At 36.8% G+C, this 12491-nt stretch overlaps 1 protein-coding gene across 3 annotated transcripts in view; it reads left to right on the top strand.

Annotated features, from left to right (window-relative positions):
• Nucleotides 1–12491, top strand: part of LOC107566655 (mitogen-activated protein kinase kinase kinase kinase 4-like) — a 107365-nt gene that overhangs the window by 60565 nt on the left and 34309 nt on the right. For all 3 annotated transcript variants that reach the window (XM_016252156.1, XM_016252155.1, XM_016252154.1), the window contains exons 15-16: nucleotides 5682–5825; nucleotides 8935–9171. In XM_016252156.1, the coding sequence (XP_016107642.1) occupies nucleotides 5682–5825; nucleotides 8935–9171 (381 nt within the window). The remainder of the gene's footprint in view (nucleotides 1–5681; nucleotides 5826–8934; nucleotides 9172–12491) is intronic.

Genomic DNA, 12491 nt, shown 5'->3' with positions numbered 1-12491 from the left:
TTAATAATTATGCACACTTGAATATAAGACATTTTTCACTTCCAGCCTTCATGAATAATTATATATCAATTATAAATGATTAAATACAAGATTAATAGTAGTTATTAAGATTGATGTTGTTTGGAATTGGTAAAATGTGCTTGGAAAAAATATCAGAATATCAACTTATGCATGCACTGTATTTTTCCTCTTCTGCTGTCGAGGTAATGTTGTGATTGGTTGTAAAGACAGCCAATCAGAATTTAGCAGCCTCGTCTCTGATTGGCTGGAATTATGGCATATTGTAACGCTGGGTTGTGTTGAGCAAGCGAGCCGTTGGCATTTAGAGAGCACTGAGGGTGGGCATCAGGTGAGCAAGCTAGTGAAATGTTGCACGCGCAAAAGAGAAGGTCTGCACACATCCAAAAACTTATTTTAAATGCAAAATTGATTTTCGTGTGCTCAAAATATTCTTCTTTGCGAGACAAACATTTTCTCCACAAAACTCAGTTCGCGTGCATGCAAAATGCACTTTTGCGTGCTCAAAATATGATCTTCTGCGCGCAGAATTGTGACAGAGATCTAAGCCTATAACTTCCTGTTGGGTTCATGGTATAGCTCTAACAGACTTTCTGTAGCTGTTGTGATGTTCCATGTGCCTACCGAATTTCATTAATGAATGTGAATGTATGCGTCACGTCTGTTGTAATTGACACATTCTGACTGATTGCTGCAAGCTGGTGGCACTATGACCAAGACCCACCCATGTATTCAGACTGAAGTCTGATCTAAATCACACAATAAACTTTTATGAGCCTCTTCCTGTTTTCATTTTTTGTCGTTGACTTAAGTCACCATGGCAAGACCATTCCAGATCGATCATCAGTGTATTAATATAATGTTGAAGTTGGGTGTAAATTGCACGAATCGAATAGAAAACAATATCTTTATCTCTTCGATTTTATCCACTTGTCATGTCTAGCGTAAGACACCATAATGCACAGCTAAATCTATACAAATCCAACAGTCTTATATTCAGGCATGTGATCAGCTATAGACAAAAAAGCAGGAAAATCTGACCATGCCCCCAAGCCACACCCCCAGCACTTATTATTTAAAAATATATATTTTCACATTAAAAGATATATCTTATATTTTAATAATACAAACTATTGTCCTGTAAAAATAAAAAGCAGCATTCAATAATCATGATAATAATAATATAATATAATAATTTTATGAATAGAATTTTATTAAAGTACCTGCCAAAAGTTTGGAAACATTACAATTATTTATGATTTTGAAATATATCTCTTCTGCTCACCAATGCTGTATTTATTTGATCAAAAATAAAGTAAAAACAGCAATATTGTGAAATAATATTACAAATAAAAAATTACATTAATTTTCGGTATCACATGATCTTTCAGAATAACTACAATTTGATTTGATGCTCAAGAAACATTTCTGATTATCAGTTGAAAACCGTTGTGCTGCTTCATATTTTGTGTGGAAATAGTGATACATTTTATTTTTCAGGATTCTTTGATAAATAGAAAGTTCAAATTTATCAAATATATTTATTACATTTATTAAATATAAATCCTTTAACATTTTAAATATCTTCACTCACTTTTCATCACTTTAATGTATGATGAATAAAATGATTAATTTCTCTCTTTTTTAAATCTTACCACAAATGTTTTAAAACACCCCTAAATTGTATTAACTGTGCTGTCAGCAGGCATTTCATAATCTAGAACGACAAAAACATTATTAGTAATTCTGATATAACATGCCAGTTGAGAAATGCAATAAAATACAATGTTTTGTTTGTTATATTTCAATATTCCAGAGAATATTATCCAGTGAATAAACATTATCCAGTGAATTATTCTTCACTCTTTAGCCAATTAAACAGCTTATAAACCTACTAAAACTGTAGTTTAAAATGAAGTTGATATGACTCCTTTCAATTATTTATTTTCTCCATTTGAAAACATTAGACCTTCTACATTTATTTTGCTTATTGTTAATATTAGTGTTGCTGCTGATGCTTTAAATAAATTTTTTTTTTATAGTAATATGACGATTAAATTTAACATGAAAGACTGGTAGTTTTCAGCACTTTTTTTTAAATTTTTTTTTTAAGATGGCTGAAAGGAGGAAAAACCAAAGTGAAGGATGGACTTACTTCACTCAGTCATTTATTTACTTTATAACAGTAAATAAGTATCGGTTCTGCATATCGGTTATCGGGCACATAAACGCAAATAATTGATATCGGTATTTTATTGTTATAAAATATCAATATCGGTCGATCACTAGTTGTAACTCAAACATACAAGGTCCAATCTGCCCCAAACTTCACAAGTTTGATGAGAGTCCTGGCCCAAAGACATTCATGCATTCCACCCATTCATTCTCCAAATGGCTTATCCTCTGTAGAGTTATAGGAGGCCTGAACACATCTACACATGATGCTCTCCCCCAACATGCACTAATGCTGCTTGTAGCAAATTGTTTGCTTATTTTTCATTCACAAGGGTCTTTTCTCCTGTCAATGCATTGCCTTTTTATAGAATATTGAAATGAAGGAATTAGAAAATGCTCTTTCCATGAACTGAACCATGACCTTTTATGAAAGAAAAGTATTGGGTTGTGTCTTGGCAAGCTCTATTTATTATTTATTATCTTTTGTAGTGTATTTATCCTGAAACCTTTAAATTTCTTCTTAAAAAAAAAAACAGTTTAGCAAGTTTAAAATGAATATATGTTGATGTCAGGTAAAGTATTTGGATTATTATACATATATTTTGCCCTAATACAGCTTCCTCTGTTGTATCATTTCCACCTATTTTGTCTCCGTCGGGCAGGCAGTCAAATATTAGCATGATGTCATGAGGAGCATATCCTGACTGCCTAGATAGCAAGCAACCATTGAAACAATGTTAAGTTGATGTTGACGCGTCAACACCAACGACATTTAATTAACATTACAAAGTGGTGTTGGGTTAATATCACTTTTGCACCCACGATTAATGCTGAAAGAAGATTGAGATTTGAACAGAAAATCAATAAAAATGTCATTGAATCAACATTATGAAGTGATGTTGGTTCAATATCACTTTTGTACCTGCAATAAGTTGGTGAGATTAAAAAAAAAATAAAAAATCACTGAAATTATCAAAAATGAATCAATGGTAATGTCAGTTAATCAATGTTACACTATAATGTTGATTCTGCATCACTGCCATTGAATCAATATTGAAATTAACAAAAACTGTCATTGGTAATATCATTTGATCAATGTTTGTTGGAACATTGAAAATACAACTGAAATGTCAACATAAAATAATGTTGCCATCTGATGTACCAAGTTAATGTTGAAACAACATTAATATTTCTGACCATTTCAAAGTTTAGGGAAAACCTTTTCAAACATGAATGACACCTTTCCAGCAGTTGAGTCAATTTATTTTATTTGACAGTTTAACACAATGACAAAAAGTTCTTAAAAAGAGAGAGAGAGAGTGGGGCAAAAAGGACAAAAGCATTACATCCTTTAGAAATTACATTACTTTCAGAAGTCTGATGTCATTACGACAAGTGGTCCAGTGGTTCAAGTTTTCAAAATATGGCTTGCATCAGTCTACTGCCTCTTTTCCTTTGGGTTCTCTGACATCTGAAAAAGAAAATATGATGTTACTTAAGAACAAGTCAATTCAGTTGTCATGCATAGTCACATTCAAAAATATTAATGACAGTTTCTTTAACCTCTCAACTGTCACCCCCCATTTTTGAACGTAGACGTGAAAGTGCATTATTCAAACTTAAATTTTTTAAATTAATGAACACTTTGGAATACAGACCCAAGGTTGGACTCTTTTTAAAGAAGAATACATTTTATTGTAGAAGTGGAATCGTTTCAAAATATGAAAGTATAATTTTACTGTAAAGAAAATGCACTGTAAAAATTTTATATAATATTTTTCATAACAGGTTTTACACAAAAATTGCTATAAAATTAAAGCCGTATGTCTAAGTAAGTTATATTCCAAATTTGAAGTGGATATAAAAAAAATTGAGGTTCCTGTGAGATTGTATTTAGGCCGTTATACCACAAACAACCACCTGGTGACACCCCAACTCCATTGACATTTTTTAAATGGATTTTTCTGTCACAGATGTCTACCTTTCTCTGTCAATATTACTTCTGTCACAAATAATCTTGAGACTCAGACCTTTCCAACCATATGTATTTTTTTCAAGATTATAAAAGTTTTGATTAAAATATTGTTAATACATTTTGTAATATGACACTTGACACCACCCACTTAGGGGGAGGAGACCGCCAAAATATTTTAAAGTATCATTTGCCTGGTAATCGCAATGTCCGATTTCAAAATTGTTTACACAGGATGCATTTTGAGGTTTTAAGCTTTCAAATGATGTCTAACTTAGGGTGATTACTAACATTTTTGATAGAGTAAAAAGGCAATACATTATGTAACAGCTGACACTTAACAGGTTAAAGCAGGAAATTCATCTTATGGTAGGCCTTACTCTTTTTAAATATCACAAAATAGCCATGTCTGTCACTTTCTGAATAATTATGAATGATTGATTACATGTTTAAGCAGTTATCAGGGAGCAGGAGATAAGGTACAGGATAGCTTCAAGTCCCAGGACAGGTGACGATCCTTTCGACTACAACTCAATGTATAAACAAATGTCACCATTATCAGGTGCTACTCATTGTATTTTTTTTTTTAATTGTCCATCCTCATCTGCCTTCACTCCTACTAAAGGAAAGAATGCAAGGTGCTCTGCAAGCATTGCGTAATAGATCAATACATGGGCTATGTGTATATAACTATGATATTCTTGCTCATGTTCATGTCATGAAGAATGTTCATGCACTTCAAGAAATCTGTTAAATATTGTTGGAACTTTCATCAGAAAATTCTTAATAAATATTACTAAAGCAAGATGCATGCATGTTTTAAGAATTTAGAAAAATGAATAGTTTACTTAATGTATCCTATTAGATTCAGTAACAATAAATCAAATGCAAGTAACAAGCACGCAAAACAAAGGAATGGAGAAATAATAAGATAGATGCACCACTGTTTGAAGCCCAGAGAATTCATGCATGTCAGGTGGTTAAACAAACAAGAATTCTGTATAGGATGCACCTTTGTTTTCTTTCTAATAAGGAAGCATCAATTAGATTACTGAGAAGTGCACATGCAGAACCAAAATGGGTGTTTACCAATCAATGTGCATTTTCAAACTACACTTCATGAAGATCCACCCCTAAACCAAGCCCCTAGTCGATTAGAGCAAATCGGCTAAAGCAGTTGAAAATGCCCATCATGGTTTGATACGCCCCACTGATTGAGAGACACCCACTAGTGTTCTGCAGAGATACATGCCTGCATGATCTTGTGCTAATCAACTACAAATCACTGTTAGTTCAATGTCACTGTCTTTACCCACGTGTGCTGTCAACTTTCATCAAAATTTCAATGCTGATCCAACATACTTTAAAAAGTATGAATATCAATCTCAACCAAAATGTTGGTTTGGATAAAAACTTAACATTGTAACAATGTCACCATTGCTATCTGGGTGTTGCCTTGATACCTGCTGATCCTATTTTTGTTTTTTTTAACTCGCCTTGTTTGTCCGTCTCCCAGGCTGATGAGAGGTATCGTAAGAATCTTCAGGGCACCTCTCATGCTGCTCCACCCAAGCAGTCTCCTTTGCCACAAGGATCTGAACTGTACTCCAATGGAAATTCCACTGAGTCCTCAGGCATGCACAGGCCTATGGAACCACAAGTAACCTGAGAGAACTCACTCCTGTTTTTCCTATTTCTCCTCCCCTCTCTGTCTCTCTGTCTCTGTTTAACAATTGTAAGAAAGATATTCAAATTTTTTAAACGTATAAGTGTAGTTGTCGAATCATAAGGGGTACCATTTTAATACCTTTGTCTCAGTTCAGTTACTTTGTGTGTTTGTTTTATACAGCATGTCTTTTTCTTAGGAGTAAACACATCGTCATGGCTAGGGGTGGGAATCTTTAGACACCTCACAATCTGATCCAGTTCCGATTCTGGATTCAATTTGATTCGATTCTATGATTGATCTGCAATTTGAATCCAAAAAGTGAAACTGATTACCCCTTGCCTAACTGCTAGTTGATCAAACCAGTTGTTAAGACAGTCTTAGAATAGTGGCTGTTTATACAACTGGCCCATGTTCTGATTTTGGGTGTTAGCTTACCTAATTTTGTCGCTGGGTGAGGGGGTCTGTTGGATTATTCATTAAATATAACAAATAATTGTTTGTCTGATTGGTCCAGCTGCTACAGTGTGTAATTGGCAGCAAGAAGAATATGACTGTCTCTAGCGCGCACACAAGAGACATTGCACATAAAAAAAAGCTCAGAAACATTTAAAGAGAAAATCACAATGCATCGGGGAATCAGTTTTTTTTTTCTCCCACCCCTAGTAATGCTTACTGTGTCACCTGTGTTCCAGACAAGGTCGGAAGAGGGGACATCCATGTTGAAATGTCCCAATTCAAACATCAGTGAGTTTGAGTCAATCACACGTCATGTTAACATAATGACCACGTGGTCTCGTCAGAAACAGAAAAAAAATTAACATTAAATTTCGTTTTGAAAACGGTTGACGAAAAGCTACAACTATGGTATCATTTTATAATCTTAATGTCTAATGTTTTTAAGTTTGACATAATGTAGTTCCACATATGTTAGTTGGAAGCAGTGACGTCAAATGGCACATCTTGCTGAGGTCGGGGTTGATCGATCTACCCCGATTTCACAGGTTGGATATCCGACTTTAAAGGGGTCATCGGATGCTACATGCACTTTTACAAGTTGTTTGAACTGAAATGTGTGTTGGCAATGTGTGTACTAGTGATGCGCGGATGGCGGTTAAATCCGCGGGCGCTGCGGATAATTCGCGGATCGGGTGAGTCGGGTAATAAGAAAATGCATTCTGATTATTTGAGGGTGGGTCACGGGTGGATAAAATAAATAATTAATGATGCAAGTATTAACTACATTTTCTAAATTATGAACGTGTTTTAAATAGGCTACAGAAATTGAATAAACTAAATTAACATTAAAAGTTATTCAACAAAACATTATTTTGTCAAGAGCAGTAAGGGATTGTCTTTTGTTGTTTGATTAACATTAATAAAAGACGGCACAGCTTATTTCATGGATCCATTACTGATACTCATGCGTTTTATTTTGCAACTGTTTACATTAACTTAAGACAAAACCGACAGTACTTTCTCAATTTGGTACTCGCAATACACGCTTTGGATGTGACTGAGCTTACCGAAGTATCGAATGGCTTGAAAAGACGTGAAAATAATACATTTCTGTGATGATGCAACAATGACCGATTAGGCAATTGACAATTCTGTCAACTGTCCCGAAACGCGAGCTAAAGTCTTCTGTTGCAGCGTGCAGCAGCTCTAGATGCGTCGATGTGAAGTGAAAGTCAAAGAGAGAAGACGCGGTACAGCTGAATCACTTACGCTGTTTTCATCTGATGGTTTGTGTGGATTTATTTACTCATCTAACCTACACGCTATATTGAATAAAGGTTTTGCAGTAATTTCCCTCATTTTAAAGTCGAAAGCTGCGGGAATGAGCAATCCCGTAACAAAATTCACGATCTGATTAAACATAATTCTATTATACAGAGATTTGTGAAATAGATTTTCATGACTTTTCAAAAACTTTGAGTTTATTTATTTTTACAAAACTTTCTAGGCCTGGAAATTGCTGTTTAATGACTTTTCCAGGTTTTTCATGACCGTACGAATCCTGATGTGATGATCGGGTGCGGGTTGGGTGCGGCTATTTAAATCAGACAAAAATACAGGTGCGGGTGGATAATTTATTTGAAGCTGCGGATTCGGGTGACGTTTTAGCTCATCCGCGCATCACTAGTGTGTACACAACCACCCTATAATAAAAATCTACCCAGTGTTTTTTTTTTATCTCGTTAAATCATTTCCCCTTTCTCAAATCGAGCCGATCTCAGATGTCTGTGTGACATCACAAAAACAGGCCCCTCCCACAATAATTTGATTGACAGTAGCGTTTCAGCACAGACTGGACTGGCGTCTTACTTTAGACCTGCCCTGAGTGAGCTGTCATCAGTCCGCCATTGTTTCACTACCGGAGCAAATGTAGATAAGAATGTCTCCTAAGCGATAAATGCGTCTATGTTTGCACAAATCATTCGTGATCCAGCTTCACCAACAGAAGATGTGAGGTTTTTTTAATGAATCTTTTCAAATCTCCTTTCCTAATAATGTGCTAATTAGCAAGTTTCACTATGAATGCATCTAAAGAAAACAGTCCCTCAAAGAGCGGCTCGGAAGAGAGGGGCGGGGTCAGCAGAGCTCATTTGCATTTAAAGGAAAATGCTACAAAACGACTTTCTCTGAAAAAAGCTGTTTTTGACAGGGTAAAAAGGGTGTTGTTTTACACTACCATTGAGAAATTTTAACCAAACTATGTTACAGAATTTTCATTAAGACCCTAAAGAATCATATCAACTTGTGGAAAATGGGCATTCGATGACCCCTTTAAGTGGTGTTCCAGATGTTATTTCAAAGTAGAAAGTGGGAAAAATCTGAATTTCGAGTTGTCTGGAACGCAGCATAAGACTCATGACAAGGCATGTCATGACATGTGAGCAAACCATGTGAATGTGAATGAAACTGAACTGCTCAAAGCTTCTGGGTGACATAACCCTGCTGTCATCTGTGAATTAATAGTTTCTCTCATCTTTCACAGTCTGCATCATCGTTATCATCTGTCTTTGTTTACTCCTTGATTACTTAGTGTGTCTAACCTCCATGTCACTCTTTCCTGTTGTTCTCTCCCCCTCCCCAAAAGGTCCAGTGGTCTCACTTAGCTGCTCTAAAGAGCAACTCATCTGCACCCCCTGTGTCTCACTCCCAGTCCTTCAGTGATCCTGTTCCTAGTTTTGCACAGCTTCATCTTCGCTCTCAGGACTCCTCTCACCAGCACCACCCAGTGCACACTTCATACCCTGACCACTCTCAACATCTTTCTCAATCCAGGGGCCACGAGGCCCCTGAGCAGACCCTTGATGAAGAGGTGCCCCCGAGGGTAAGAAAAGGGACCATTGATTAATTTTTAGAGACATCTGTCTGATACTAAGTGGCACTATGAGTACATTTATGTTTTCACCCATAACTCTGGAATTGTAGAGGCTAAAATCTTGTTTTAATACCTTTAAATGGATAGTTCACCCAAAAAATGAAAATTATGTGATCAGTTACTCACCTTCGTGTCATTCCATGCCCATAAGATTTTTTTTTCCTTTTCAAAAGTCAAATGAAGATATTTTAATTAGGGATGCTCCGATCAGGATTTTTGCAGCCAATACTTAGTACTGATTTCTTGTCATGGTGATCGGCCGATACCGATGCCGATTCTGATGCTTCAAGCTTTATATAGACCGTTTCATCGGGCGCACACGCCTGGCCCAAAGGTAACTTCCGGTCTGTGTTTTTTTTATCAGTCTGGCTATGGCGCCGGCTACAAACGCAGTTAAAGTTAAGGTGATGAGTAGACTGAAGTTGGGCTCAGGGGGTTGTGCTGTGGTATGTGTTTCCCATACATTTATTTGTTTGCGGCGCTCACCACAATATCAAAACTGACTGATTTTTCAAAAGGCTTTGTTGAATAAATATAAGCACGTACTGCACGTTTAAAAATCAAAACGAGGTGCGGGTGTTTTTATATCACTATTGCTGAAGGAAGACTATCTTTCGAAAAATGTCTATGTCATTTTCATTTCATCCTGCATGTATGTTATATGCCTGATAAAGCAGCGTTTGTGAGCTCAGTGCAGCTTTGTGTACAGCAGTTACTGGGGAAACCTCTGTTTTTGTTCCGTCCTTCACGCTGTGACAACTCACAAAAGACTATTTTTAACCAAGCAGTGTGGAGAGCCGCTTCAGAAACATGCCGCGGCTGGCTGATAAACACAAGCACTGACTAGAGCGGCCACGAACAGCTCCGGTGGCCGTGGAGCCGTAACGCGCCGCAGACACGTGCAGTGAGGTGCAGATCAGCTCTAACATCACACAATCTGCTGTGTAGATGAATCATGCAAAAACATACATGACAAACAGCAAATTTTTCATTGTTTCTTGAAACGTCATAGCATTGCCACACCGTCGATGACATGACTGTGGCGCCAAATCATTCATGTCCCCACGCATCATGTACGTCGTCACGCGTTGACGTCATCAAATTGCTATCGGTTTCTGAGATCGGCCAAGTTGGTGAGTACCGATCGAGTCATAAAATATGATTATCGGCCGATCTCCAGCCAATCGATCAGAGCATCCCTAATTTTAATGAAACCTGGCAAATTTTGTCTCTCTCCATTCAAAATCCATTCAACCAAAACTTTCAAGCTTCAAAAAGTTCCTAAAGACATCATAGAAGAATAAATATGAATCGAGTGCTTTAATCCAAGTCTGCTTAAAAGACATGATCACTTTGTATGATGAACATGTTTTATTTACACTTTTATTCACATATAGACAGTATAATAATGGAGGCTCAAATGTGTTTGCTTGATGCACAAGAGCCACCAAGGTTTATTCTCGAAGGTCACACAAGCATGTTTTAGTGTCCGCTAGAACAAATGGGGTTTGTTCTCATGAGTCAAGCAAGTGTGGTTGATCTGCCATTGACCATATTTAATGTGACCGTATGTGCATGATTAATGTTTTTGTGAAAAAAAAAAAACTTTTTACTTTCATGGTCTGTTTACCATGAAATCTGGAAAGTAGGGGTGTCAAAATTAACGCATTAACACATGCGATTAATTCTTTCAGTTTAACACGTTTAAAATATTTATAGCAATTAATGCAGGGTCGGAGCTAAGGTTGGCCACACCACTCACAACTGCTGCTTCTGTTTCTTTTTTTTTCTTGACAAGAATTGCATTTGTTTAGATGCAGAACATCTTTACAACCACATCAAATGGAAGACTTTTCAGATGCACACTCCAACTAGTCGAACATGTGTGGAAAGGGTACACGTGACAAGGGAGCTTCAGTAGGAACAACAGTGAACTGCGGTCAGATGAGATGTTGATCTCAGTAAAAACAAATTTTCCTGTCCTGTCAGCCATTATACTGTGCTCATAGCACGTGCTCTTCAATTGCACACACATATGCTGCGGCGTGCACTGTAGCCTATATCATTTCGTATTAAAGCACAAAAAAAACTACAAGCATGCAATATCGTAGTTATGTCTTCAGTTAAGTCATGGAGTTACTAAAAAGGCAATTAAAGCTGCCTTAAAACTGCATGTAAGTGGTTTCCAAAAGTGTCCTGGAGCACCTCAGCACTGTCTCCTTCATCTAACACACCCTATTCAACTCGTCAGCTCATTAGCAGAGACTTTAAGACTTGAAGTGCGTCAGAAAAGGCAATGAGTAGTGAGAAAATACGATGCTTGTCAGTTCCACATCATGTTCAGCAGCGGCAGCTCTTAAAGCAGCCAAAATAACCTAATAACACAGATGCTGTGATGTCTGTTATTCAAAGAACAAAAAATTAAGAGGAAATCAATAACTTTAGATTAATCTCTATTTAATTTAGAATTTAGTGTTTGATAACTATTCAATTTCTGTACATTTCTTACCTGCTAAAGGGCAGAGGTAGCTAAATATGACATTTATTATAATGGATTTATGTAATGATTGTTTTAAGTTCACTTCAATTAGAAGTTGTTATTTTTTAAAGTCTAATGTTAAAAATGATAGCTCTCAATTATACAGTAATGTTGAATGGCTCTGGTCTATAGTTAAATATTAGGGGGAAAAAAACAATTTCATAGAGACAGTAGTAGTATTGGTATCAGTGATACTTGCCTTCAGTCATAAAAACAAATATTAAAGGGGTCATATGATGCTTTTTTAAAGATCATTATTTTGTGTATTTGGTGTAACAGAATAGGTTGACATGCTTTAATGTTCAAAAAACACATTATTTTTCAAATACTGTTCATTATTGTAGGTCCTCTATGCCCCACCTCTCTCAAACGCTTCGTTTTCTACAAAGTCCCTCCTTCCGACAAGCGCAGTCTGCTCTGATTGGCCGGCTGACCCAGTGCATTGTGTTTGGCCGAACACCGCAAGCACTCGTCGACAATGTAACGCCACTTACCATAATCGCGAGCTTCAGCTTTCAAAGTAAATGTAAAGACAGAGCCTGAAAGGGAAACAGTCTCGTGACAGACACAGTGATGAAACTGGTATGTGTTTGTGATGTGACCCCCTCTCTCTCTCTCTCTCTCTCTCTCTCTCTCGCTCTCTCTCGTGCTCTCTTCTGTCTGTCTCTCTCTCTCTCTCTCTCGCGCTCTCTCTCTCGCTCTCTCGCGCGCTCTCTCTCTCTCGCTCGTG

The sequence above is a fragment of the Sinocyclocheilus grahami genome, unplaced genomic scaffold (assembly GCF_001515645.1).
Source record: "Sinocyclocheilus grahami isolate Dianchi unplaced genomic scaffold, SAMN03320097.WGS_v1.1 scaffold1090.1, whole genome shotgun sequence".
NCBI lineage: Eukaryota > Metazoa > Chordata > Actinopteri > Cypriniformes > Cyprinidae > Sinocyclocheilus > Sinocyclocheilus grahami.
The sequence above is the reverse complement of the archived record's forward strand: the minus strand, read 5'-3'. Positions and strand labels throughout refer to the sequence as shown.